This window comes from Corvus hawaiiensis, chromosome 21 (genome assembly GCF_020740725.1).
Source record: "Corvus hawaiiensis isolate bCorHaw1 chromosome 21, bCorHaw1.pri.cur, whole genome shotgun sequence".
Taxonomy (NCBI): Eukaryota; Metazoa; Chordata; class Aves; order Passeriformes; family Corvidae; genus Corvus; species Corvus hawaiiensis.
Genome location: NC_063233.1, coordinates 852,023 through 879,341, shown reverse-complemented (window position 1 = coordinate 879,341; position 27,319 = coordinate 852,023). Strand labels below are relative to the sequence as shown.

The 27,319-nt window shown below is 42.8% G+C and overlaps 1 protein-coding gene across 6 annotated transcripts in view; it reads left to right on the top strand.

Moving 5' to 3' along the window:
- GAPVD1 (GTPase activating protein and VPS9 domains 1) overlaps window positions 1-26,910 on the top strand; it is a 30,368-nt gene extending 3,458 nt beyond the window's left edge. For 2 of the 6 annotated variants that reach the window (XM_048325932.1, XM_048325933.1), the window contains 26 exons: window positions 3,413-3,627; window positions 3,973-4,816; window positions 5,996-6,082; window positions 7,214-7,348; window positions 7,469-7,658; window positions 8,559-8,639; window positions 9,462-9,622; window positions 10,873-11,002; window positions 11,750-11,875; window positions 12,661-12,834; window positions 13,141-13,281; window positions 13,888-14,022; window positions 14,592-14,711; window positions 15,166-15,243; window positions 15,369-15,742; window positions 16,246-16,333; window positions 16,710-16,790; window positions 17,450-17,572; window positions 18,066-18,195; window positions 18,581-18,690; window positions 19,310-19,469; window positions 19,769-19,956; window positions 20,633-20,846; window positions 21,388-21,460; window positions 22,304-22,501; window positions 23,204-26,910. In XM_048325932.1, the coding sequence (XP_048181889.1) occupies window positions 3,443-3,627; window positions 3,973-4,816; window positions 5,996-6,082; window positions 7,214-7,348; window positions 7,469-7,658; window positions 8,559-8,639; window positions 9,462-9,622; window positions 10,873-11,002; window positions 11,750-11,875; window positions 12,661-12,834; window positions 13,141-13,281; window positions 13,888-14,022; window positions 14,592-14,711; window positions 15,166-15,243; window positions 15,369-15,742; window positions 16,246-16,333; window positions 16,710-16,790; window positions 17,450-17,572; window positions 18,066-18,195; window positions 18,581-18,690; window positions 19,310-19,469; window positions 19,769-19,956; window positions 20,633-20,846; window positions 21,388-21,460; window positions 22,304-22,501; window positions 23,204-23,344 (4,467 nt within the window). In that variant the 5' untranslated portion in view covers window positions 3,413-3,442 and the 3' untranslated portion in view covers window positions 23,345-26,910. The remainder of the gene's footprint in view (window positions 1-3,412; window positions 3,628-3,972; window positions 4,817-5,995; window positions 6,083-7,213; window positions 7,349-7,468; window positions 7,659-8,558; window positions 8,640-9,461; window positions 9,623-10,872; window positions 11,003-11,749; window positions 11,876-12,660; window positions 12,835-13,140; window positions 13,282-13,887; window positions 14,023-14,591; window positions 14,712-15,165; window positions 15,244-15,368; window positions 15,743-16,245; window positions 16,334-16,709; window positions 16,791-17,449; window positions 17,573-18,065; window positions 18,196-18,580; window positions 18,691-19,309; window positions 19,470-19,768; window positions 19,957-20,632; window positions 20,847-21,387; window positions 21,461-22,303; window positions 22,502-23,203) is intronic. The other 4 variants (XM_048325935.1, XM_048325937.1, XM_048325938.1 and 1 more) reach the window with 4 other exon arrangements.
- The last annotated feature ends 409 nt before the right edge of the window (window positions 26,911-27,319 follow it).

The following is a 27,319-nucleotide window of genomic DNA, read 5'->3' as shown; positions in this document are numbered from 1 at the left end:
TCAAAACTGGTGGAAGGCAGTGATGAGGTGTTCCTCTCCACAGAGCTGCATCTCAGCAGCAATCCTGGCAGTCAAGCCACTTTGTCTTTTATGGAGGTTACCAAGCTGGGGAAGCTGCTGATCCCGTTTTCCTGTACACAGGGTGAAAGCTGCTGTCATGCAGTTGTCTTCCTGTGGATTGACAGGAAAATCCTGTGGATTTTCACAGTTCTTGTCGAAGCAGTGGTACACAGTAACCTGCTGTGGCTCAGTTCTGAATCAATTCTCGTTTACTTTTGTTATTTCTGGCGTTCTGCAGCAGAGGCAGATAAGACACACACGTGGGTAGTGGCCAACTGATGGGATGTTATCAGGTAGTCACAGGACCAGTATATTTAGCAGCACAGATGCAGCTAAGGGTGCTCTTTGGAGCCTTGTTTTGGGCCTGGAGTTCACAGAGGCAATTAGTTTAAAAGGAAAAATCAGAATGCACAGCAATTGGCAGCTTCCCACAGCTTCTCAGGGCCTCAGTGTCTGTGGAAGGGCTGAGATGCTCTTCATGAGGAGGTGCTCAAGTTGTTCCTGCGTTGGGTGGTCACTTCACTTTCCAAGTAGGGGTGAGGTTTATGCTGTCAGGTTTTTTTTCAGGTAGCAAATGGTACAGTGCAGGAGTCTGACCTCTTTTTGCTGGTCAGGTAGATTAATGCATTTGTAACAGGACTTTGGAATGTGTGAGAGTCTTATTTGCTTCCTGAGTATTAACTAATTTTGTATATTTCTTTGTGTTTCATTGTCCATAGTTCCAGAAAAGGTTACCAGCAATGTAACTGCTGTTTTGATGATCATACCTTACCTCAAAAGGTCTCTTGTTTCCAGAGCACCTTTGTCTCTTTTGCTGATGGGGCTTTTGAAGCTCACTCCAACCTGTGGGCAGAGGAGGAAGGAGCATCTTCCTCAGAGGCTTCTCAGGGAGCTTTGCCCGTCCCTGATGCTGAAAACATCTTCTCTAATAAAAAGACAGAAAAAGACCCTGAGTGAAGCTGTGAGAGAAATCACTTGTAAGTGTAGGAGACACCTCGGGAGCTGTTTAATTGGCTTGTCTGCTCGTAAATGGGTTTGTAACCAGTGACGCAAAAACAGAGACTTGTTTTGAAATTTGGCGAAGCAAAGGTATAGGAATGTAGGCAGAGGCAACAGGCTGTTCATAGGGGTACCCCATGTGGGTCTCCCCTTCCTTCCCAAAGTTGCTTAGAAGCAGGAGATCCACTTGGACTGACTTTCTGTCCAGGAAAGTGGAGAGTGTATTGACACCGGAAAGTGGAAAATGCCAACTAAAACTGTTCAGGTTTGATCAAGCATGAGCAGCTCTTGAGCACAGCCCTACAGTGGGAAACTCTGAAAAGCCAGAAGGTAGCTCTGCAGGTCTTGTTTGTGTGTGTTTGTATGGATTCAACTTTTTTTTCCTGGCTGATAGCAGTAGCTCACAGCCTAAAAACTGGTTACTACAGTGTTTGCAGGCAGTAGCAAGTTTACTGCTGGTTTTTTTTTGCAAGCTCTTAAATTCTGAGACTAAAAATAAATTTGTTGCAAGAAGTTGTTATTTGTTTCACAAAGAACTTTGGCAGTAACAGCGATGTTTCTTCTTCTAATCATTTCTCTGAGACTGTCCTAGTTAAAAACATCTGAATTAGCACATCCTTCAAGTTCCTGTCGTAATCTCATTTTTGGATGCATCAGCTGTAACCTCTGGTTAGGGTTGCTGAATTTGGTTTCGGGTCTTTTTGAGTTTAGGGGTGTTTTTTAAAGATCTTTATACCCAGTTGTCTGTATTTACTAGGAATGGCCTTTAAACCAGCAGGTGTAATAAAATTGCATTTTTTTAAATGCATAAAGACTTGTGACAGCTTCTCTGTTCGTGTCTGCCTGGCTCCTGGTTGTGAGGTCAAAACTATAGTTGAAAGGATTTAATTACACCAGGAGCAGTGATGGTTGTCATTGCAGCTGGTTGTCAGGCTGCAAAAACCCAACAAATGGGAAACCTGTGCCTAATTAGGGAGCTAATCTGTATTCTTCAGTGAGAATCACCTCCTGCTCTGCTGAACGGTGAAACACAGATCTTTAAAACACTAGCAGGGAAGAGCACTGGGCCAGCACATGGCATTCTAGCACATTATTTGTAGTTTCTCAAGCATGATCTAAATGGGGTTGTGAAGCAAGGCTTGTCCAGAGTCACTGCAGGTTGTGGGAAGTTTTTGACTGTAGCATGGCTTTGAAGGGTTCCTCACTAGAGCCCTCTGATGTATCTCCATTCCTGATACACATGGACAGGTATATTATAATCTGTTACAGATCACATCTGCATCAGACCCTTGTCCTTCCCAAATTAGCTGGTGTGGCTGTTAGTTCTGGTGGGGAAGACATAAAGCAGTTAACCATCAGTTCTGTGATCTTCATGCTTGTACCCCTTCCTTTGTCAGTATTAATGCAGCTGATGGGTTTTTTCTCTCCAAAAGAGTTAATTTTTAGATGGGTTTGCTCCTGGAATGTGTCTTGTCTGGTGCAGTACTCTGCTGAGATGTTTTCTAGTTGTGAAGTTAGAGCTGATGTTACGTTCATACAGAACAGTAGTTTGTGTAGATTTTAGCCCCTGATGTGCTATGAAAGCCTACGGTTGTTTCAGTTTTTCTCTCTATAAAACAACATTTTTGGATCATGGCCTAAAGAAATATTCTTCTGAATTGAAATATTTAAGGAATTTTTTCTGAATGAATTCTACTGTTGAGCAAAGTCTCCAGATTTATTTCCAACTTCTGCCTTGTCTGGGTATTGATACTCCTTGGTTTGTGGTTTGGTGGGTTTTTCCTTAATTAGTAATATTGTTATTATTTATTTTTTTTTAGCAGAACAGAACAGCATTGGGAGCTTGGTGCTTCTGGTGCATAGGTGAGAGAGGTAACAGGCCAGAGATTCCGACGCCCAGGTCCTGCGGTAGTGCTGGGTTATGTGGGTGGCCTTTAGGACGAAGGAGTAAGTGCCTGTTCCCCAGGCAGTGAGTGGGAACGGGGCTGGTCTTCCTCTCCCTGAACTTGTGTCACCTGAGCTGTAGCAAGGGCCACATGCCCTGGGTAAAGGCCAGGTTCCCACCTCGTGTAGCCGAGGTGTGGTCAGGGGTTGTGCAGTGCTGTGCTCCTGTTCCTGCTCACCAGGGCGAGCTGAAAATAGCATTTGCTTCTCTGCCAGTGTCCCTGATGTGTGACAGAACAATGGAACTGGCGCTTGGGAAACCTTGCATCGTGGAGTGGAGGATTTGAGGGGAGGGGCACAGCAGCATTCGCTGCCTGGTGTGAGCCTGTGCCCCGCTGGTCACCTCGTGGGGCTGGCAGGACTTGTCCCCGCTCTGCTGGCACTGACCCTCTCCCCTCTGTGTGCTCAGGGCTGCTGTGCCGCCCGCTCGCTGCCCACCATGGTGAAGCTGGACATCCACACGCTGGCCCATCACCTGAAGCAGGAGCGGCTGTACGTGACCTCGGAGAAGCAGCTGATCCAGCGGCTCAACGCGGACGTGCTGAAGACGGCGGAGCGGCTCTACCGCACGGCCTGGATCTCCAAACAGCAGCGCATCAACCTCGACAGGCTCATCATAACCAGGTACTGGGGGAGCGCACGCCATGCCTCGGGCAGGAATGGATGATCCTCGGAACCTGGAGGCCTTTGCTGTACTAATCATAGAAATGGTGAGGTTGTAAAGCAAAGCTCAGCTAGGGAATCTTACACGCCTGGCCATTTGGGCAACTTTTTAAAAAATACCTATGTGTGTTTTGCTTCTGTTCATGAGAACAAACTCTCCTGAATTAGCTATTACAAAGTATTTGCAATCTGGAAAGACTTTTTTCCCTCTGTGGCAGCCTGGTTAATAGATTGACCACGTGGCATCTCTTAGCAAGTTTGTTTACTTAAGAGTTACTTAAACTGTTTCAATGTTTTTCTTTCAAGTGCTGAAGCTTCTCCTGCTGAATGTTGCCAGCACGCAAAAATCTTGGAGGACACACAGTTTGTGGATGGATACAAGCAGTTGGGATTTCAGGAGACTGCTTATGGAGAATTCCTAAACAGACTGAGAGAGAACCCCAGGCTTATTGCATCCTGCCTGGTTGCTGGAGAGAAGCTCAACCAGGACAACACCCAGAGTGTCATTCACACAGTCTTTACCTCCATTTATGGCAACTGCATCATGCAGGAGGATGAGAGTTACCTCCTGCAGGTCCTCCGTTACCTGATCGAGTTTGAGCTCAAGGAAAGCGACAACCCCAGGCGGCTGCTGAGACGAGGCACCTGTGCCTTCAGCATCTTGTTCAAGCTTTTCTCTGAAGGACTCTTTTCTGCAAAACTTTTTCTTACTGCAACCTTACATGAGCCAATCATGCAGCTTCTGGTTGAAGATGAAGACCACCTGGAAACCGATGCAAACAAGTTAATTGAGAGATTCTCCCCAGTACAGCAGGAAAAGTTATTTGGAGAGAAAGGCACAGAAAAGTTCAAGCAGAGAGTCCAGGAGATGGTTGACTCCAACGAGGCCAAGCTGGTGACCTTGGTTAACAAATTCATTGGCTATCTCAAACAAAACACTTACTGTTTTCCTCACAGCTTGAGGTGGATTGTATCACAGATGTACAAAACGCTGTCGTGTGTGGACAGGCTGGAGGTTGGGGAGGTCAGAGCCATGTGCACAGATCTCCTTCTGGCCTGTTTCATCTGCCCTGCCATCGTCAACCCGGAGCAGTACGGGATCATTTCTGATGCTCCTATAAATGAGGTGGCAAGATTTAATCTGATGCAGGTATGATTCACAGTAAGGCAGTCTTAAAAATATACAAATGGCCTTTTTCTTCCCACTAGAACTGATGTTACTACAGTAAAAGTGAAAGTATTCTCTCTCCGACTTATAAAATGAATGCTAATGAAATATTTGTGTTAATTGTTGCTGAAAAGGCAGGCTCCAAAGTTTATCTGTTTGCTTAAAATACTGACTTGAAAAAACTGACAGCATGTATTCCTGTATCCCTTAGAAGAGTTGCAAATATCCTTTATGAAAGCTGTTATAAGGGATGGAAGCTAAGGCATAAAAGTGACTATAAGATGAATTCTGGAATGTATGTAAATGGATGTTGTTCTGTTCTTGCTAATGTTACATATTGTAACAGGTATTGCAAAAAACAATGAAATACTTTGCTGAAAACCCCTTGTTGTCTGGCAGTAATGCCCAGTGCTCTACTTGGAGCGTTCCCCAGCCTTCGTGACCAGCTTTTGTAGTTATGCAAATCCTTGGACAGTTTAATGGTATTACATACAGGAGTCATCTGAAGGTGTTGAGCAACACTTGTCTGACTGAGGATGTTCCTCCACATGAGGAACAAAACCTGCTTTTTACTGTTGTGTATAAAGTGGGCAGGGAGTGATTCTCACAGTGCAATCACGCTGGTGAGTTTTGCTCAGTGTTTTTCTAGAATCCAGCAGCAATCCTCTCCTGTGTCACTGCTCACGTGCTGCAGCAGAGCAGTTGGCAACTCTTTAAATTGAGGGTTGTTTTGCAGTTGGAGATGAATAAGGAATATGTGCTCTGAAATAAGGGTTAGCCTTCCTGCTATTTTTCCGTAGTAAAATATATGCAGCCTTTGAAAATCTCTAGGTTTAGATGACCTAGATTCAACTCTCAATTCTGACGTGTTGTAAAAACAAAACATGCTTTGTTCCTGGGAGGGGGAAGTATGGATGCTCACAGCCTACTGTGTGTGCACATTTTCTTGTTAAAGGCAATGACTGCTTCTTTTCTAAGCTTCTTGCATTTTTTCTGCCCTGAAAGCAAGCACAAGTCTCTGTCCACTCAATCAGAAGTATTCCTTGGAGTATTAAATAAAAAAGGATTTAGAATGGAGGAGGTTTTTTTGAATATTTTTTGTAATCAGGTCCATCATGTTGGTTTGAAAGGCTTATTCTTGGTACTTCTTTTTAATTTCAGGTTGGGAGACTTCTGCAGCAGCTGGCAATGACAGGCTCTGAGGAGGGAGATCCACGTACGAAGAGCAACCTCGCTAAGTTCGACAAAGTAAGAATCCAGACTGAAAAAATCCACGACTTGGTGAATACATCATCATCCTTCTTCAGCCTCCTTTTTCAGACATTGCAAAGGATTTACTAAGTGTTTAATTTCCAAGTTACATGTAATGCAAAGCAGATTAAATCCTGCACAAAGCTGGGGAAAAAAATCTTGAGTACTAGGATTAAGGGTTGGGAATTCTTGCTTCTGCTCTGACCTAATAATTCTGAAAAGAAAATATTTTAAAAAATCAAAGGAAATGACATTTTCAACTGAGCACTGTAAGTGCTCAAGGCCAGGTTGGATGGGGCTTGGGATAACCTGGTCTAGTGGAAGGTGTCCCTGTCCACGACAGGGGGTTGGCACTGGATGGCATTTAAGGTCCTTCCAACCCAAACCAGTCTGCGATTCTGTGATTCCATGAAATACTGAATTACTGTCTGTGGTTTTTCAACTGAACCTAACAAAACCCTTTGATCTGAAGACAACCTAAGTATAATGTCTGTTTTAACACCTAGTAATTTGTTAGTACAAGTAACTTCTCTTACTTTTTTGCATAGTTTTGCTTTTTTTATTCAGCTTTTCGTCTGTTAGTATTAATCATCCATAGCCATAGAGCAGTTGTCTTTGTCGGAGCAACAGTGAAGCTGATGATCTTTGATATATTGTCAAGTGTTTAAAAACCTGTTGGTATCCTCGGTAACCTTGTATCCTTCCAGATGTTGGTAATTCTAGTTGTTACACAGTCACCACACAAAGCTACACATTTATTATACAAGTAACATTTTCACTCAGATTAGAAAGTGCTCTTGTTGTTGCTTCCTTGTTTCACTTTTAGTCTATGCTCAGCAGATGGAAGGGGCAGTTTACTTGCCGTTATTTTTTATTTAAAATTGTAAGAGCACACTTAAGTAAGTAACACTTTGGAATGCAGGAAAGGAACGAAGGAAATGATAAAAGTAACTGCACGCTTTCCTTGCTTGCTCTTCAGTGACCTTAAAATATCTGCCATTTTATCCTAAGATTTTAGAAGTAGGAAGCAAAACGTACATTATTCTGTGAACTACTTAACTCCTGTCATAGGTTTCCTTCCGAGCTCTAGGGAATGGTCTCTCATTCACACTCTCTGCTGTCTCTCAGAGCTGTGTTGCTGCTTTCCTGGACGTGGTGATCGACGGGCGCGCAGTCGAGACTCCCCCGATGTCGGCCGTGAACCTGCTGGAGGGGCTGAGCCGCACCGTGGTGTACATGACCTACAGCCAGCTCACTGCCCTGGTAATGCCTCCTGCTCCTGGAAAGAGCCAGCCTCAGCTTGTACCCATGTGGTCCCACCTTGGCAAAAGCAGGCTGGTCGTTTGCACTGCAGTTCTTACCAAAACTATTGTCAATGTTTAGGTTGGCTTCATGCGGAACGTCATGTCAAGCGATCAGCTTAAGGAAGATCGGATGGCTTTGGAAAACTTGCTGGCAAATTTACCCCAGAACAAGCCAGGGAAAAGCAGCAGCCTTGAAATGACTCCGTATAACACCCCCCAGCTTTCTCCTGCAACTACTCCAGCTAACAAAAAAAATCGGCTGCCCATAGGTAAGCAGAGCGAGCGGAGTTCCCGCATGATTTCTGACACCTTGGGCATTTCTGTGCCATTTTCAGTCATCTCTTGGGGTTACTCTTTATACCTTCACTTCCTACTTTTTCTGTGTAGATGGTGAAGAATTTTCTTTAGCATACAAGGTAACTTCCTTACTGTCTGATGCAAGTGTGGTGGATGACCTTCATCACTCCAGCTCGAACTGGAGAAAATTGCTGGAGTGGTTGGTAGTCATAATGGTGGTGGTTGGCAGTGATAATAAAAGGAAGGTTTGAAGACGGGAAGCAGATCTAGGGGGAAAATTGCTTAGGAAAGTAGTAAGATGGAAGCAGAGGCATTTAAATAGTGGGATAGAATACGTTTAACATTTTTATTAGAGAACGAATGGACAGGAGGGTGAACAAGCAGGAGCAGGACTTTTAGAGTACGTGCTGAGAAGAGAAGCTTTCTCCTTTCTCCGTTCCTTGCCTGCTCTAATTCCAACTGTCAGTATTCTGGAATGCAATTTTAGGTTGGTTGGGTTTTGTTTTTCAAACAGGATTTCTGGATCTTGAACTTTTTCATATTAATAATACTTTCTTTTAAAATAGCAAGTGTGGTACGCTTCTTCAGTGTATATTTATGTGAATATGACCACATGGGATATTTTTGTTTCAGAGATTTGGTGTCAGTGTGTAAAAGGACGAAAATATACAGAGGCCGATAAGTGGCAAAAAACCCCCACAAAACCACCCCCAAAACAAACCTGTCCCATGTTGGTTTAACTCTGCTTTTGAATGGTTCTGGTCTTACACCTCTAAAGTAGGGGCACTTTACAGCATTTATTTTCTGGTATAAGATATCTTTTGCTCAAAGTTTTTGTTTCTTTTGTTCATTTTAATGCTTTCGAACTCCAGGACAGCAGTTGGCAGCGATCACTGCCTGGGATACCTCTGCTACCAATCTCTCAGCTCACATAACTCTAGTAACCCCTTTTGGTGGGTAATGCCCTCTTTCCGTTCTTCTGTGAAACTTTGGCTCGTGTCACATAACTCAAGCATGTCTTTGGGTTACCCTGGAAACCAGTCCCCTTTGCAGATTTCTTGAGTGTATGAACTCATTTGGTGTACGTGTGGACTTTAAAAACCCCTCGTGTGCCTTTGTGTGACAATCAGAATTTGGCTGTGACTTCTGCACACTTGCTTTGTTTTCCCTGGGTCAAATAAAGAAATAATTGGTGTCATGGTGCCATTCTTAGAAACCTTAATTTCATGTGGGTGTTTTTCCTTCTGTGGAGCCGAACATGGGAATCTGAGGCCAGTTGAAAAGAGGATTTAAGAGTGGCAAAGTAATCAGAGTAAACCACTGATGTATTGTGTGTCTGGGTTTGAGACACTTGTTAGAATAAGATTTCCTACTTTTTAGGAGAAAAAACCTTTTAAACAAATTAATTAGAGTTTTAAACCACAGAAACCCAGACCTTTTTTAGTAACAAACTTAATTTTCTCATATAATGTATAAAAAGTCTTTTTGTGATTGGAATAGGCTGAATTGCTGTAGGCAAACAAGTCACAGTGTACCTTGTTTTTCTGCTTCTCAACTTTTATGTTGAATTTTTCCTTCTTCACAGGGCAGTGCTCAAGTTTAAACACCAGTTCCATCTCTCAAAAGTTTAATAAGACTTTGATTTTGAAAATTTATTTAGTATGTGTTGCTAATTAAAGCACTGCAGTTCTATATTTCAGTTGCACTGTCTTTTTTTCCTCCTTAGACAAGGAGGAAGAGCTTTCTAATGTCCATATTTCAAAATATTTTCTTAGCCACTCGAAGCAGAAGTAGATCAGACATGCTAATGGACCAGCATGGAGACCATGAAGGATCCTCCCAGGAGACTATTCCAGAAGTTCAGCCAGAAGAAGTGCTGGTGATTTCTTTGGGGACAGGTCCACAGATTACTCCAGGAATGATGTCGGAAAATGAGGTATCCAGAAACATCTCAGATGTTTTGAACTGTGCAGCCTCTGTCTTCTCTCAGAGCAGAGCAGTGAGGTTGAAAAGCTAAGTTTTGGTAGTAAATCCAGAATGGGAATTAAAATCCTTACTCCGTGTTACTGAGCTTGGGGGTTGTAGCATTCAAATTTGCCTTTGTTAGGTGGGGTTTTTCCCTCACTTAAGAAGCTTAAGAGTGAACTTGGGCTATTGCTTCTGAGCCTGAAGAAACTGTGTCTCTGCACACCCTGTCCTTTGGATCCAGGAACACAGGTGAATGACAGAACTGGAGCACTGATCCTGATGCTTTTGGCAGCTTATGAAAGGCACAGGCCCAGGTTCTTGTGAGGGCAGAGCTGAGCTCACAGTGCCATCAGTGCCTGCAGACTGTTCCTAGGGCAGGGCTGGTGTTCCAGCCTTTTCTTTCTCCAGCCTGGTGGTTGGGATTATCTCCTTTGGCAGCCTCGTGCAGATCCTTTCCATATTGCACTGCTCTGTGGGGTGATAAGGGAGTGATGCCTTTTCCTGGTCTTAAAATCAAGAGGCATACACGGTTAGAAGGGGAAAAGGGATTTTACCTTGGTATTTATTTTTAAGGATCCTTAGGTGTACACGTCCAGGTCATATGCATCAAGATGTATCCCACCGAGTCTTTCCCTGTGTCTCTGTCTTTCTTCTTTCTTCTCGTGTCCCCCCCAACATTGGGTATAACATTATAGGCTTTACTAATTAGCATATCTATCAAAGATTCCCCAATGAGAGGTTCAAGTGAGCCCCCCCTCCCCAAGGAACCTTCCCCTGGATGGTTCTATCTTGGTTTACAGAATATGTTCTGGAGAGGACCTTGGGGTCTGGGGCACACTGATCCCCAGCTACGAAGCTTCTAAAATGTTGAGTCTCTTAGCTTAACAAACAAGTCCAAGAATGTAGGCAAAAAGCACTAGGAATACAGAAGCTGTAAAAAGGTATAACAGGGGTATAAAAGAAAAGGCAAAAATCTTCATGACATCAGGAGCTGTGGCTCTTTTGTTATCAGGACATGCCTGATGTCCACGGGGTGGTTCCTTGCATTCTCCCCAGGCTCTGACTTGGGAGGTTGCTGTCTTTTTTCAAACAGAATGTTAGAAATTTGGTTGTTCCATTAACAATTCAAAAACATGCCTCCAGTGTTTTATTTGCTATTTAATTATCTGCAAAATAGATTATTTTAATGAAGTCTTGTTTCTTTCTCCCACTCTCCAGGTGTTAAATATGCAGCTTGCAGATGGCGGGCAGGGAGATGTCCCCATCGACGAGAACAAACTCCATGGTAAACCTGATAAAACCTTGCGCTTTTCCCTCTGCAGTGATAATCTGGAAGGAATATCTGAAGGTGAAGGGCTGTTTAAGTCTTGAAGAAGTTTTGTTGCTCTTTGGTTTTTTTCACCCCTTAACTCTAAAAGGAAGGTGTGTTAAATACAGCATCTTGTCTTTGCTGTTTTGAAGGCTGTGCTATTTCACTCTGAGAGCCTGTCTTCTCTCTTAGTTGTTCAGAGAATAAAGCCTGGAGCTAAATTTTGACCTACAAAGGCATAACTGAGTCTGAGAACTAGGAAGAGAAAAACTAAGTGTATTTAGAAAGAGAAAATAGAGGTTTGTTTTTTTTTTTTGAAACTTAAGTGCAGTACTAGTTATTAAGATAATCTAACTTAGCTCTAAACTTGGACTTCTCAGACTTATTTTTCATCATGTTTTAATGAGCTGTTACATATCTCAGAATAGTTTCTGCACAACTCCTTTATATGAACCTCTGACATAACAAAACACAGGTGTCTGTGGGATGGAAGAGGTTTGCATCTTCTGCATTATTTTGTTTAACTTCCATAACTTTGTTTTTGCTCTCTGTCTCCTCAAAATAAGAAAACAAATTCATGTGCAAGTAAATAAACTAAAGGCAAAGACTTTATTGGCTTTTTAGTTACAGCTAAGTACAGTAGTGGTGAGAGTCAGTATTTTGTGTTGGAACTGCTACTTCATTTCTTGTAATTTTTCTCATGAGCTTTTGTGTCCTGCATTGTTAATGCTGTATATTTAGGAACTGTTATTCAAATTAGTTTTAAGGTAAAATCTGTTTTCCCAGGCCCTTCCAATCGCTCCAACTCTGTGTCATCTCTGGATCTGGAAGGGGAGTCGGTGTCGGAGCTCGGCGCGGGCCCCTCCGGGAGCAACGGCGTTGAGGCTCTGCAGCTGCTGGAGCACGAGCAAGGCAGGTGCCAGTTCTCTCTCACAAGTGCCTGAGGTGCTGTAGATGCTAAAGCCAAAGTATTGTGGAAAGAGATTGCAAAATTGACTAATTCAGGGGAAACAAAAGTAGAAATTTTCCTTGTGCAATCGCTCTTGTATTTATTTGTGGGTTTGGTTTGGGGTTTTCTTTCTCCCAAGAAATATTGGTTTTAGTCTGTTGTTAGGAAAAGGAAATTGTCTGGAATTTTGAGGCTTAATTCCTTTATAGGAAACTGCTTTTAAGGTTTTGCTTGATATCAAGCTTTTCCCTTCAGGAGCAGGGTGATCTGGATTGAAGTAGTCTGGAAGCATTTGGGCAATTTTCTGTTTAATATCCATTTGTCAAACACTGAACAGATTGCCCAGAGGTTGTGGTGTCTCCAGCCTGGAGATACTCAAAATATGACTTGACATGATCGTGAGCAACCTGCTGTCCCTGACCAGGGCAGGGGGTTTGGGCTGGAATGGTCTCTGGAGGCCTCAGCTTTTCTGTAATCAGTTGTTCCTCTACAGGAATTGTATCAGTGTCTTTGTAGCACTACATTTAATTTATTTTTTCGGTCAATTTAGTTGATAGGTCACCGTGTGAACTTCCAGATTTTTCTTCTTATGTCACAAATGTGTTCTTCCTTTAAACCACTGCCTTACCTGACAGAATAAGGGGGTTATTTGCTCGGAATTTTTTTCCTAATGTACTCTTACAGGTTTTCAATCCGAAGTAATTGGAGAAGCCTTTCAGAAAATCGAGACCTGTTTATTTTTCCACAGCCACCACTCAGGATAATCTGGATGACAAGCTCCGTAAGTTTGAAATCCGTGACATGATGGGTTTGACTGATGACAGAGATATATCAGAAACTGTGAGCGAAACCTGGAGTACAGATGTCTTGGGAAGCGACTTCGACCCCAACATCGACGAGGACCGGCTGCAGGAAATCGCAGGTAACGGCTGTGCTCTGGGTAGGTCCTGTGCTGCTCTGGAACCGAGGCTGCAGAGCCTTCCTCCTCCTCCTCCTCCTCCTCCTCCTCCCTTCCTCAACAGGGGCATTTCCACGGATTCAACTGGAGATTTGCTGTAGGAGGACTTTTGTGTGCATGACCTGGACTGTTCTTAGTTACTCGTTTCTTTTCAACGTTGTGTTTCCTGATTGCTTTATTAAGGACACTTAAGATGTGTTCTTACTTTTCTCTCTAGAGCTGACTCCCCAGGCCCAGCTCTAGCCATACGCTCCGGCTTTACTTTTGCAGGTGCAGCTGCAGAGAACATGCTAGGCAGCTTGCTGTGTTTGCCAGGTTCAGGATCCGTGTTGCTTGATCCCTGCACAGGTTCAACCATATCAGAAACCACAAGTGAGGCGTGGAGTGTGGAAGTATTACCAAGTGATTCAGGTCAGAATCGGGCAGTTTTTGCTTATTTCTTTAGCATGATTCTAAGACTCTTCCAGAGGCATAGAATGCAAAACAACGGCCTCTTCCTCTTTCTTCAAGAAATTACTGTCCTAGGATTAAGTTAGTTTTTGTGAATACTTCCAGAATTAAAAGGACAAAATGTTCCTAGGCAGAAAGAAGATGGAAAGCCTTGGGAGAGACTTCTGTTACTTAAGAAATTCTTAAGCTCTGAAGGGGAAGAGAAGGGTTTGCAAAGCAAACTTGTGCTTGCTTTCCTTCCCTGTGGTGTTGAGTAGAAGCTATCCAGGACCACGGTTTACTTTGGTTAGTGAAGATGTGACTGTATCCTGTTGTCTAAGAAATACAACACTTAAAACAGTAAACACTCCTTAGCATGCCTGTGCAGACAGAGCATTGCTGTCTGTGCAGAGTCCTGCCTTCGGCACCAAAGGATATAAGAAAACTCTTGCTGAAGTGGTTGAGTTACCTTAAAACTTGATACACTAAATCAACACCCCCCCTTCCTTCTGCTTGCGAATGTTTAGGGAGCATGGCATTGAGTAATGATACTTTCTCTCTCTACTCTCCATTTTCTCCCTTTTTTAGAGGCTCCAGACTTAAAACAGGAGGAAAGACTCCAAGAACTGGAGAGCTGCTCTGGGCTGGGTAGCACGTCTGATGACACAGATGTGAGGGAGGTCAGCTCTCGGCCCAGCACTCCCGGCCTGAGTGTTGTATCAGGTGTGTGGAACTGTCTCTGAAAACGCTGCTCTATCACAGCATGGTCAGCACTCACTTTGCTGCACGTGCTTGATTTATACATCACTCATAAAATAACATCCTGCACTCGTTCTGGAATTTTCAAAGCAGTGATTCTTTGTTCACCTCACAGAAGAAATTTAAAAGGCAGCAGAGAGGTGAATGCCCTGTGTTGCAATAGCAGTGGTTAGCAGAGGAGTGTTGCTTTGGAAGAAACTCCGAACTTTCTTGCATTTAGTTTTATTATCACAACTTGTTTTATTTAAGTAAGTCATAGCTCTAGTTCTTAATTTTCTGCAAGGTATACAAGAGTGGAGTGTCTTTCTAATGCCCCTTGTCAGAGTGTATTCATGGCTAGGATAACACTTTTGAAGATGTAGAGCAGAAATAAACTGTTATTTCAGCGGTATAGAAATTCGTGGTGTCTGTAGGTGCTACTGTGAGTTAGAACTTGATTATTCACTGTCCACCAAACATTTTAACAGCCTCAGGATTTTTGCTTCCTTGCTCTCTGAAAGACTATTACAGATGCTTCTTTTGTTATGTGTAAGGTATTAGTGCAACATCTGAAGATATTCCTAACAAGATTGAGGATCTCAGGTCTGAATGTAGCTCTGACTTTGGGGGAAAAGATTCTGTAACAAGTCCCGACATGGATGAAACAGCCCATGGTAAGTTAGTTATCTGGAATCTCTGATAAACACAAGTGACATTTATGGAATCCGTAAATTTTACAATTTCTCCCAATTTCAAAGTGCTGGTGACTAAGCTTAGTATTTTCCTTATTTGCCAGTACTGCATTTGTTTGACAAAGAGACTCCAGTCTACTGCTTTGCCGTACTAGAGCTTGAGTACTAGATCTGAGATTCCTAATTCGGTTTGATGACATTGACTGTCCTCTTGCATTTTGGAACTGGGCTGCTCCTCAAGAATTCCCCACTTTTTGTGATGTAATTCTTTGATCATTTCAATGTACTACAGAGATCTTTCCGTACAGGAATATCTTTACAAATACTTTGCAGTATAAGTTTTGTAAACTTTTGTTGCTGAGGCCTGTTTTTCCAGTGTCTCTCATGTTGGAGGCAGTTTTGGCATGGCACTAACTTTGTTCTCTCTGTATTTCAGGAGCCAGTCAGCTGACATCTCCCCCTTCTCAGACAGATTCTTTGCTTGCATTGTTTGACCCTCTGTCCTCAAATGAGGGTGAGTTATAAAGATTAAACTTTGTTTTAAAAATAGGCATTTTCAATGCTTCTATGTTAGTACCAGGTAATTTGGAATAATATTAAAAGAAATGTGTGTGACTTCTTTTCTGCTTGTGACCACAGGTGTGTCAGCTGTAGTAAGGCCTAAAGTGCACTATGCAAGACCCTCTCATCCACCTCCAGATCCACCCATCTTGGAAGGAGCCGTGGGAGGTAACGAGGCCCGACTGCCAAACTTTGGGTCTCATGCTTTAATTCCAACTGACCTGGAAGCCTTCAAGCAGAGACATTCGTACCCGGAGAGGCTGGTCCGCAGCAGGAGTTCAGACATCGTGTCCTCAGTGCGGAGGCCTATGAGTGATCCTGGGTGGAACAGACGTCCTGGGAATGAGGAGAGGGAGCTGCCCATGGCCTCCAGCAGTGCCGGGGCAGCGGTGCTGGCGGCCGCCTCTCAGTCCTCATCATCATCTCCCAGCAAGGACTCCTCCAGGGGAGAGGTGAGCCTTCTATTTATCATTGTAATTTTATCTCTCGTGCCCACTTTAACTATACTTGTAATGCCAGAAGGCTGGAATTAAATGTCTTTAGCCAAGGAATTACAACACATGTTTGTTACCCTTTAAACATTGGCCAGTAATGTTTTATAAGATAAAACAGATGTTCAGAGTGGCTTAAGTGGACCTGGCTTCTCTTGAATTTACTGGATGAGGTTTACTGGATTTGGTGGTACTTCAGAAACAGATTCATTGTTAAACTGCAGCAGCCTGAGAATTAATTTTCTTTAAAAAAGAAATAAGTGAAATCTAAGATTCTTTATGACTACGGGTTTGCTTTTGCAGGATACCCTCTTTAGAAGAGATATTTCTGACTTAATCTGCCCTCTGTGCTCTGCTGTAGTTCTGTTTTTACAGTCAGTGTAGCAAAAGCTGATGTGAAGGAGAAATTTTCTCTTTACACTTGATTTGGTAAATGCTCAGATGTAGACTCTGCCCTTCTGCAGATTGAGGAACGGAAAGACAGTGATGATGAGAAGTCTGACAGGAACAAGCCCTGGTGGAGAAAACGTTTTGTGTCTGCCATGCCCAAAGGTAGGATCATGTCTGTCTGGGTTTGGTACTTCAGTCAGAGTTCACACTGCCTTTATTATATCTTTAGTCACTTTTATGGTTAAAGTATAAATAAATATGTAAATAGAAACGGGAAGCTACCTGACTCCCATGGCTAGTACTTCCCTAGAGTGTGCTGTACCTCAAAGGCAAAACTGTTCTGCCTGACCTCATGTCTGTTAAAGGTGGAGCTGGCTATAGGTGATGACAGTACAGTTCTGCTCTACCCCATGGATAAGCTTATGCTTTTATGGAAGTTGATTTGATGAAAATTTTCTGCATTAGCCACTTCCTTAAAGTTTCTGCTATTTGGCCATTATCTCAGAGTAGTCTTTGACGAGGTTCCTTGCATTTTCAGCTCCAATTCCATTTAGGAAGAAAGAAAAACAAGAAAAAGACAAAGATGACATGGTGCCTGACAGATACGCAACACTTCAAGGTATGTGAGTAACATCATCCCAGTAATTTTCTCTCAGAACATGCCTCCTGGAGTTCCAGAGTGCCCACCAGGTAGCTATTGACAGACAGGTATGTGCTGTTGTAGTTCATGTTCAGAACTGACATTTTGAATAAGAAAATAGATAGGATTTCCTGACTTGAAGGCTGTTTTTAAGTTGTCACTTGTCTGTCTGTGCATGTAGTGGAATCTCAGCTCAAGTCCTCACTTCCCCCCCCCCCCCATTATGGAGCTCCTGTCCTTGTCACAGCTGAGCTGTAAGGATAGCTGTACACACAGTCCTGTAATAGTTACTTCAGTGTTAAATTAAACATGGTTTGAACCTGGGTGTTTTGTTTTCTGTTTGCCTGATCCTTTCTAGAAGTCTTCAAATATCCAAGAACCATTTGTGTATGCAGTATAAATGTGCTGAGGATCTGCTCAGGATCTGACTTCATTTGTTCACTTTGATTGTACTGTTTGTCTTCTGGTTTGCTTCAGACTTTATTAATACATTTGAATTTGGGCTACGTGGGATGCAAGCATCTCTTTCTTTGATCTGGCTAAAAACAGAGTCCAAATGTGTAGGCTTAAGTTTTTGTATTTGCTTTCAGTTGGCCCAACACCAGGGTAACTCCTGCTGTTTTTTATGGTCCTTTCAGATGATCCCAGCCCAAGGCTCAGTGCACAGGCACAAGCTGCTGAGGACATTCTGGACAAATACAGGAATGCAATCAAGAGAACAAGTCCTAGTGAAGGAGCCATAGTGAACTACGACAGTGCAGGTGAGAACCTGGCTTTTGTAATCACCACCAACATAGTTTCTCCTCCTTAAAGATAAAAACACTTTGGTATTCTAGACCAATGTTGGTATTAGCAGCTGAACAGTGTGACCTCTGAACAAGGAATGTTTTTGTCAAATAATCTGTGGGACAGTCCCTCAAAGGCTGGGAATTAAATCAGTATTCCCAAGGACAGCTCTTTCATATTGCCATTGAGGGAGCTGGTTGTTGATAGCACATCTCCTCCTACCAGTTTTTTGATTTGTTTTGTTTTAAATGGCACTGAAGAAGTGTATTGCCCTCCAAAGCTTTTGGAGTTTCTTCTTAGGAGCTTCTAGGTTGTATGTTTTAATACTCTTTTTTCATATATCCAGAACAAGCTGGTTTATTTGCTGTCTCCATTCTCTCCCTGACCTTAGAATAACGAGCAGACAATTAGTCTGGTTCCTTCTTTTGACTCCTCTCTTCAGGTGTAATGTGTTTTTCGTTTCCACAGAGGCAATTGGGGATGGTGAGAGCATGCATGACTCCCCACGGGATGAGGCTTTGCAGAACATGTCTGCAGATGACCTCCCAGACTCTGCAAGTCAAGTAGCACAGCCACAAAGTTCTGCTTTCTCCTATAGGTAAATATATTTGCAGGTTTTGTCTTACCCACAAAGTAGAATTAAGAACTGAAGCTGTGTGATTGGTTCCCACAAGAATCTTAATATAGATTCATTGTAAACTTTTATGTGCTTTTAGTTGTAAGCATCTCAAACTGTCATATTTCCACTGATGAAGAGGGATTTTATAACCTGAGAGGACAAAGCAGTTCAGTGTTTAGGAAAATCCCTTTGAAAATGGTGCTGGATCAAAAGAACTGATATTCTAAAGTCTTGACAATGTTGTATATTAAAATGATGTTAAATAACTTCTAGGCAGTATTAAATAAAAAAGAGAGTAGAGACTTCTTATTGAAGAAGCAGACCTCTCATCAACTGTGTTAAGAAAATATTTTTCCTCTTTAAGGGATGCAAAGAAGAAATTGAGATTGGCTCTTTGTTCAGCAGATTCTGTTGCCCTCCCGATGCTGACACATTCAACAAGGAATGGTCTCCCAGACCACACAGACCCCGAAGGTAAAGGCTTTGCACTGTGTGTGTGTCTCTCCTTGTCCCCGTGCAATGGCACTTGTACTGCACCATTTATGGTCCCTTCTCTGCCACAGATATTGAGGGCACAGGCTGCCTTTTGCCCCCAGAATGTTTTCATTCTTACTCCACAGACAAACCTGCCATCTCAACCTGGTCTAAGATTTTTTTGTCATGAAATATCACAGATACAGTGTGGGTAGAGCCTGAAGCTATAGAATAGACTCTCAAAATACATGTGCTTTTGGGAGTTGTGCTACTTGAATGATTTACTGGGTCTTTATGTTGACTTAGTATAAATGTGTTGTGTTGTGTCCCTTCATTCACTCTAGGTTTATTTGCAGACAGGTGAATCTGTCACCTTATCTGGTCCTCTTCACATTTCAGAATGGTTCTGAATGCTAGATACGATAGTGATGTGGAAGCTTATCCTCTGAGACCTGGAAAATTCAAAAAGGCTTATTAAATTGTTCTGAAATAACATTTATTGCCTAATGTACAGAAGTTTTATTTTAAACCATCAATGTGTTTCCCATATTCAAAAATACTTTATTTTCATCGTGCCTACGTTTCTTTTCCTTAATATTTTTCCTTTGTTCTTTATTAGATAATGAAATTGTGTGCTTCTTGAAAGTTCAGCTGGCTGAAGCCATCAACCTGCAGGACAAGAACCTGATGGCGCAGCTGCAGGAGACGATGCGCTGCGTGAGCCGCTTCGACAACCGGACCTGCCGGAAGCTGCTGGCGTCCATTGCAGAGGACTACAGGTAGCTTGTCCAGTGTCTCGTTAGCAATGGGTTCCCAAATTCATATATTTATTCTCTAGCAGATTGGGAAGATCCCTTTTGTTTTAAATTGTACTTAACCAAACCAGGTTATTGCATCTCTGCTTCCCCACAAAACAATGCAATTGTCTCACCCATGTGAGGCAAACTTCCGAATTCAGGCATTGTTTTGTTTCAAAAGCAACAAGTTGAAGAATCCTTTGCAGTATGACTCAGCAGTCTGTAAAGCTATTAGCCTCTGTTGTTATTAACAACCTGATGTAGAACCCTCTTTGCTTTAGGAAAAGAGCTCCATATATCGCGTATTTAACTCGCTGTCGCCAAGGTCTGCAGACGACACAGGCGCACCTGGAGAGGCTGTTACAGAGAGTCCTGCGAGATAAAGAAGTGGCCAACAGATACTTCACTACAGTGTGTGTGAGGTTACTGCTGGAGAGCAAGGAAAAGAAAATAAGGGAGTTCATTCAAGGTAAGATTAATGCAGACCAAAGTGTTTATATTCCTTTACTCCATATTTAGATGCTGACTTGGGTTAATGTTTTAAAATATGTCTTTTGATCTGAGTAGTAGATTCCTAAAATGATTTTAATTTTAGATGGTGAATTAATGGCTAAAGAGACAGATTACTGTGACTTTACAGTATGTTGTGGCAGCTAAGCCATGGCAATTGTCTGCATTTTTCATGGGCTGAGAGAATGAAGGTAATTTGACCTTACTTGGCCAAAGAAATTCTGCTAAATCACATTATCTGCCCCATGGCAGAAGCATGAATACTATTAATGATTTTTTGTATCTACTGATACACGATAAACTAAGTTGCAGCATTCAGTTCTTAGTCTAGAACCTAAGGTTGCACCTTAGAAGATATGGGGGATAGTAATAGTGTGAATCAAGTGACTCAAAGATTCAAAAATATCACAGCATAAGAGATAGTGGCACCAAGAAACTCAAAACAGCCACTTATACGAAACTGGTTCTGTGTTCTCTATGCACATACCTGACTAAATGAAGCACCTAAGGAATTTGGAGTCAATTCTTGCTCCTGGAGCATATAGTGCTGCATATTAAATGTGCCTGAAAAACCTATCAGAAAGAATATTTTTTTTACTTAAGTGAATGTTTTCTCTCTTCCTCCTTTTTATCAGATTTCCAGAAACTCACAGCAGCAGACGATAAAACAGCCCAAGTAGAGGACTTTCTCCAGTTCCTGTACGGGGCTATGGCTCAGGATGCCATATGGCAGAACGCCAGCGAGGAGCAGCTCCAGGATGCACAATTAGCCATAGAGCGCAGTGTGATGAATCGCATTTTCAAACTCGCCTTCTACCCTAATCAGGATGGAGATATTTTGCGTGACCAGTGAGTTAATGGAATTCGAAGGATTTGTTTTCTCTTTTGCAGTTGGTGCAGTGGAAGCTGTGCAGCCCTCCTGTGACAGGCTTGTCTGAGTCAGCCACACAAACTCATGTTTTTGTTCAGAACATTTTGTAAAAGAACAAGGAAGGGCTTTTAGCATCATGTGCAAATGTGTTTGCAACAAACTGCTAGAGCAGAATAAAGTTGTAAAATTTGGGATGCAGACTGTCAGGTCTGCAAGTGTGTGTGCTGAGAGAATGATCAAAACCTGTTTCAGGACTGGACCTCGTCCATTTTCTGGTTTGACTCAGTATTTTCCGTGGATTTGGGGTTTCTGTGGTTTAGAACAGATGCTGTTGGGATGCTCTAGAGGATGCGTGGTTGTTCTTGGCTGTACAGAACAATCCTCTGCATCTTCACTGACTTGGTGTCCATCAGCTGTAGGGCCACATTCCTGAAGATCTTTCTGGTCCTATCAAACATAAAACAGGTGGGAATCCCCAGCTGGCTGGCTGCTGCTTACTTTTATTTTTTGTGTTTTCAGGGTCCTTCACGAGCACATACAGAGGTTATCCAAAGTAGTGACTGCAAACCACAAGGCACTTCAGATACCTGAGGTAACAACTCCTTTCCTTTGCTTCTGTATGTGTGTTGGGGTTTGGACTGGGACTGTGATGGGGAGAGGATTGTTCTGTTTGACACTTAGAAGGGTTGCTTTGCTGTCTTTGACAGCTGAAGTATCCTGCAGGAAAAATACACTGTACCCATGTGTCTTCCATTTACCCAGCACTTTCATTTTTCTCCTGGCTATTAGGGTAACAAAAAGCAGGTTGGTGGGCTCAGGGGGTCTGTCAGGGGCTGCATGTCTGCGGCTGCCTAGTTCTCAGTTCACACGTGAAGTGTGAGTGTTCACGAAGCTGCTGGTGAGGAAGAGAGCACCTATGGCTCTGCCTTCATCTGGAACAGGGTTCTGAGCAAGTCATGAAGAAGAACAAGCTAATTTTGTGAGTTGCCCACAGAGTACTGGCTCCTTACAGTGTTTTTACAACCCATGAGGAAGCCACCTTCACTGTGAGTGTAACGTAGCCATCTCCAAATTGCAGACTCAGAGTGCGTTGGGTGGGAAAGGCCCCTAAAGCTCACCTTGTCCCACCCCCTGCCATGGGCAGAGACACCTTCCACAGACCAGGGTGCTCAGGGCTCCATCCATCCTGGTCTTGGAGGCTTCCCGAGGTGGGGCAGCCACAGCTTCTCTGGGCACCCTGTGCCAGGGCCTTGCCCCCCTCACAGGGAAGAATTTCTTCCATATATATAACTTAAATCTCCCTTCTTTCAGTTTGAATTCATCTTGCCTTAAAGCTTCCCATTTCTCCAGAGCCTGTGAGCCTCTGGTACTGCAGCTCCTCTGTGGTGCACAGAAGTAGCTTGGCCAAATGAGGACTGGGTTGGTTTCTCCCCAGGTGTATCTCCGGGAGGCACCATGGCCATCGGCGCAGTCCGAGATCCGCACAATAAGCGCCTACAAAACCCCCCGGGACAAGGTGCAGTGTATCCTGAGGATGTGCTCCACCATCATGAACCTGCTCAGTCTGGCCAACGAGGATTCGGTACCTGGGGCAGATGATTTTGTTCCTGTTCTGGTCTTTGTCCTCATAAAGGTGAGTTCTTTTGCAGAGATCACAAACCCCAGTTAATTCTTGTAATAAACAAACAAATTTAGGAGGAGAAATAATGCCTGTGGGTCATGGGAAGCTGTCCAGGCCCAAACCCAGGTCTGATTCAGCAGGATTTGAATGGGAATGTCAGAAATGTGGTCACAGTTAGGTTTTTGAATCCAGGCGAACTTCGCATTTGGAACCAAGGAAACTGGGGTGCAGATGTTGTGTGTGGAGTAGAGTTTGTTTGAGGCATGTCCACCAACATCTGTCATCTGTGCCTGCTTCATGCTGTCCTCTCAGGACCAAGATCCACACCAGGACTGACTTGGGTTGTGTTGCTGGTCTTTTTTGGCATGAGTGGAGAATGGTCTGACGTGTAAGATGCTGAAACAACAGGTTTTACGTGTGTTGAGGTTCTGATGACCTTCACAGTTTCTGCCAGCATTCCCCTTCTTTCTCTTTGCCTGCTAGTCATTTTTCCTTGCTGGAAAAGTGTTCCTTTCATCAAACCTGATGCCTCCTGAGTGTGTGAAATGGGGCTGGTGAGGATAAACAGTCCCTACCCTGCAGGTAGGTTACATACTCTGTAGGATGAGGATCACTGCGCAAAGGGAATTGTGTTTCTGTTCTGTATCTTGCGGTGTTTGTTGATGTTGAGCTTTGCAAAGAAGCTGTGAGTATCTCTCTCTTGTCCACCCCCAGGCAAACCCCCCTTGCCTGCTGTCCACTGTGCAGTACATCAGCAGTTTCTATGCCAACTGCTTGTCCGGAGAGGAGTCGTACTGGTGGATGCAGTTCACGGCAGCCGTGGAATTCATCAAAACTATCGATGACCGCAAGTAGCTTGCACAGCACAGGCACGGGCAGACTGTGAGCAGGAGAGGAGCTTCTAAGAATGTACAACAGCTGCAAAGCTGAAGAAAAGACTTTCCTTGTAAAATACTGTACAGAATTGAGGCATTTTAAAACACACCTTTACTAATCTAATTAATTTAACAGGTTTTCCTCTTCTCTTTGGGTTGCGTTTTTCTCCCCTCTAGATACTGGCACTGCAAAAGGGACCACAGTTTTCAGGTATTTTGGAATCTCAAAACATTCAGAAAATTCTTCATGCTTTCTCCACCACTCCTCTACCTGAATTATTATTCACATGAATAATTCACTTCATTTAATTTCTAACAGAAAACTGAAAAAAGAGGAATCAGGGCAGCCACGTAGTAAACTTTCTAGTTGAATACACCTTTTATTAAGAAAACACCAGCCACACTGAAAGTTATCGGTTATATTTCACCTAAATTTAAAATCTGAGAGGACAGTGTAAATATTATATAATTATATTTAATGCATTGCAAGTATCTTTGGACTTACTATCCTTTGAATAAACAAGCAAAAGCCTCTCTGACCTCTAACAGGTTGTGACGTACCATGTTTTGGTGACAAAAGGACTTCCTTAAAAGGCTAAGATTTAAAAAGGGCAAACGGAACTATTTATTAAGATGTAATTAAGATTACTGAAATTTCTAAAACTGGAATTTATAATAGGGCTTATTAGCTAGCTGAACACTTCTTGGCTAGGGCATTAGGGTGTTACAGAGGTTTGGATATATAGAGGAGAGGGACTGTAAGTTACAATAGAGAAGTCTAATATAAAAAGGAGAAATAAAATACCTTACTGTAATATTTTTTCTGAGCTATTGTGTATACTGTACAAACCCCAAACAGAGATCCTTAACAGAACCTTGGGCTGTAATATATATTTTGATTAGTGACATTAAATACATATGCCAGGGGGTTCAGTGAATGTTTTTACTAAATGTTCTTCGTGTTGTCTGCTATGCAGCAGTGCAAGTTTTACTGTTCATAAAAAATATTTTAAAATAATATAACACTGTTCTTTATGAAACATATCATGACATCAGTTCAGGGTGTTTTATAGATTTCTCACCCCTCCTTCCCCTTAAACTGACAGTTACCAATTTAAAGAGGTTTTTATGCACAACACCACATGGGTTTTTCATGAGTGAAGTGGTCTGGGGCATGGCCAGTGGGTGTTGGCTGTATATAAGCACTTGCTGCTCTTTTTCAGCTTGAATACAGTGAAAAAGGACAGTGAGAATTGAACTTTTTCATGTCAGTATTATTTCTTGCTCTTTCCAGAGTGTTCATTGCACTTCTGACAGAAGGATGTGGTAAGACTTGGTGTCTGTGAGTGGTAAAGAAAACAAAATCTTTCTCACATTCTTTTCAAAGCACGATTGGTTCATTTTGTGTGTGTGCATTTTGATGATTAAAACCTGTAAACAACTAGTACTTGGGAAAATCATGTGGTTAATTGGAATTAGAGCAATTTATGTAAAATACTGAGTGCTTGATTTGGCTGTGCTACTTGTCAAGGCATAATAAGGAAACTTCCTTTTTAGGGCTCTCAGATACAACTCAGTCTAACAGTTTTGCCAAACTAATCACAGGTGAGAAGGTGGGATGGTAACCTTTTCCTTTTACTTATAGTCTTTCTCCTCTGTTAGAGACTCAGTTTCATGGAGGAGCAATACTCAGTTGAAACAGAATTCTTCTGATCTGCCTTACTTGGTGACTCAGTCTGTGTAGCATTGCAATATTCTGGTTCTTTAGCCTTGATGGGTTTTTGGTGCTGAACAGATAACTCAATATTGCAAGCACAGCCCTGACCAATAACACTCAGCAGCAAAGCACAAACATGCCCTTGAAGATATGGCCAGATCATATCAAAAAGCAATATAAATTCATCTCTATTGAAGTGTCCTGTAATACGTAATTATTACTTGAATATCCGAGATGTTAAGACTGATGTTTGAAAGTTCTGCAGTTTGGGTATTGGTTGAGGAGAGTATTTGTAGGATCCCTGAAGAAGACGCAAGGACATAGGAGGTGTTGATCACCCTCTGTGTTGCCTCTCTGCTGGCCTGGCTCACAGGGTTTGGTCAGCACCATCAGGGCTTTCAGGTTCACTCTCCTTTATGGAAGGGGCAAGAACCATTTCCTTCACAGCTTTTATCACTTGGTTTCTCTGCATAGAAAAGTACTTAAAAGAACTGGAGTCTTTTTTTTAATGTTACTTAGTTATTTTAAAATCAGTAGGTGTTTCAGTGAGCCCCAGGTGAGCTGAGAGTTTTTGTAGCAAGATGGTCCTTTGCTTCTTTTTTCCAGCCTACTCTGAAGGTCCTTTATATAGTCTTGATAGGTGTAGTTAGAGAATTAGGCTTTCCAAAGAATTAAAAACCTGCCTGTAATGTCCTTTTACTGTTTTCCCCGGTGTCCCGTAATGTTTTGTTTTAAAATGCTAAATTCCGTGTCTAGGAAGTGATGTTGTTAGGTTTGATGTGCAATAGTGAAGGTGAAAAGACACTGCATAAAGGACCAAAAGCACCAGAACTGCTGCCAAAAGGTGCCAGCCACGGGCCTGTTGCTGTAATCTCGGTGCTTTTTGTGAATTAACTACTTCAGCCACTGGAGGAGGAATGGAACATTTTGGGCCAAGTGGAGCAGGAAAGACCCTTGGTAACAGGTCACAGTCAGGGACTTCAGGCTCGGTCGTTGTCTCAGCATCGATTGTTGGCACGTTCTGAGGAGCTGCCACTTAAGCAATGGCATATCTGTGCCTGGGAATGTTACAGAGGTGCTGGTTTCCTTTTTGGGTAGATGAGGGAAAGGGCTGGGTTTTTCATCTCTAGGAGATTCCTTTGTGCCCCTAAGTGAGATTTCTCTTTAAAAGTTTATTAAATCCTCTTTAAGGAGAATCAGAATGTGTCTGGCCTATCAAGGATTTGAGTTTAAAAGTTTTTGTTTTGAAGACCTTTTACTACCAAATGCTGAATGTAACTGCCATAAACTTCAGGAAAAAAAGCCACGAACATGATGCTGTTTCCTGTGGGTGAATCTGGTGAGCACAGTGTTGGTTCGTATTGCTTGAAAATGTTCTTGTTCTGTTAAGCCAAATTGTCACAGAATTGGAGAACTCACTGCCATGGGAATGGGGTGGGGGAAGGGGGTAGGAGAGGGGGCAGAGCTGCTGGCAGCAGAACTGTGTGTTGGCACGAGTGAGTCACAGTGTGCCTGGAGAGCTGGAGCAGCAGGAAGGCAGTGGGAACGGAGCGGGAAGGATGCTCGTGTCTGGATACAGCTGGGGACGTGGTTGAGCCTGTACTACTTGAGAATTAACCTCTGCTGAGTTAGTAGTGTGTGTTCTGTACCTTTTAATTGTGCTTTACCTCTATTGAAAAGCTTTGTACTGCCTCTCCTCTTTGGTAAAGCCTTTATAAATCTAAATTAACGAGCTTGCACAATCTTGTATACAGGAACCCCATCTTGTCTCTTAACGTGATTATTAATGTATTATTCTGTAAAAACTGATTAAAAGGAGAGCAGTTTAACCACCTGGCTTTGATGTTTCTGCCTTGTTCCAGTGCCATCAGCAGTTGTGCTGGGGATGGCAGTGCAAGTGTGAGCAGCTTCCCACTAACTCTGTGTGGTTTTGCGTTGGGCATTGCTGCTCTGCTCCATCCTCACACCTCACAGGGAAGGGACATTGGCAAAAAAGAACCAAAATCCAGTAAAGGAGAGAGGAAGCTCTGCTGCATTGACACAGAGCTCTTCAGTTATTATTTTATATCTTCAGCTTGGCTGTTCTAGCAGCTTGAGAGGAGAGAAATAGCTCTGCCTGCAGCAGGACTGTGCCTGTCCCTCTGCTGGCTGCTGTTTGATGCCTTGTTGGGAATGGTCAAGTCCAAAAGTATTATGTTTGGCATTTTATTTCTTAGGAAATGTTCAGTTCTTCTGATG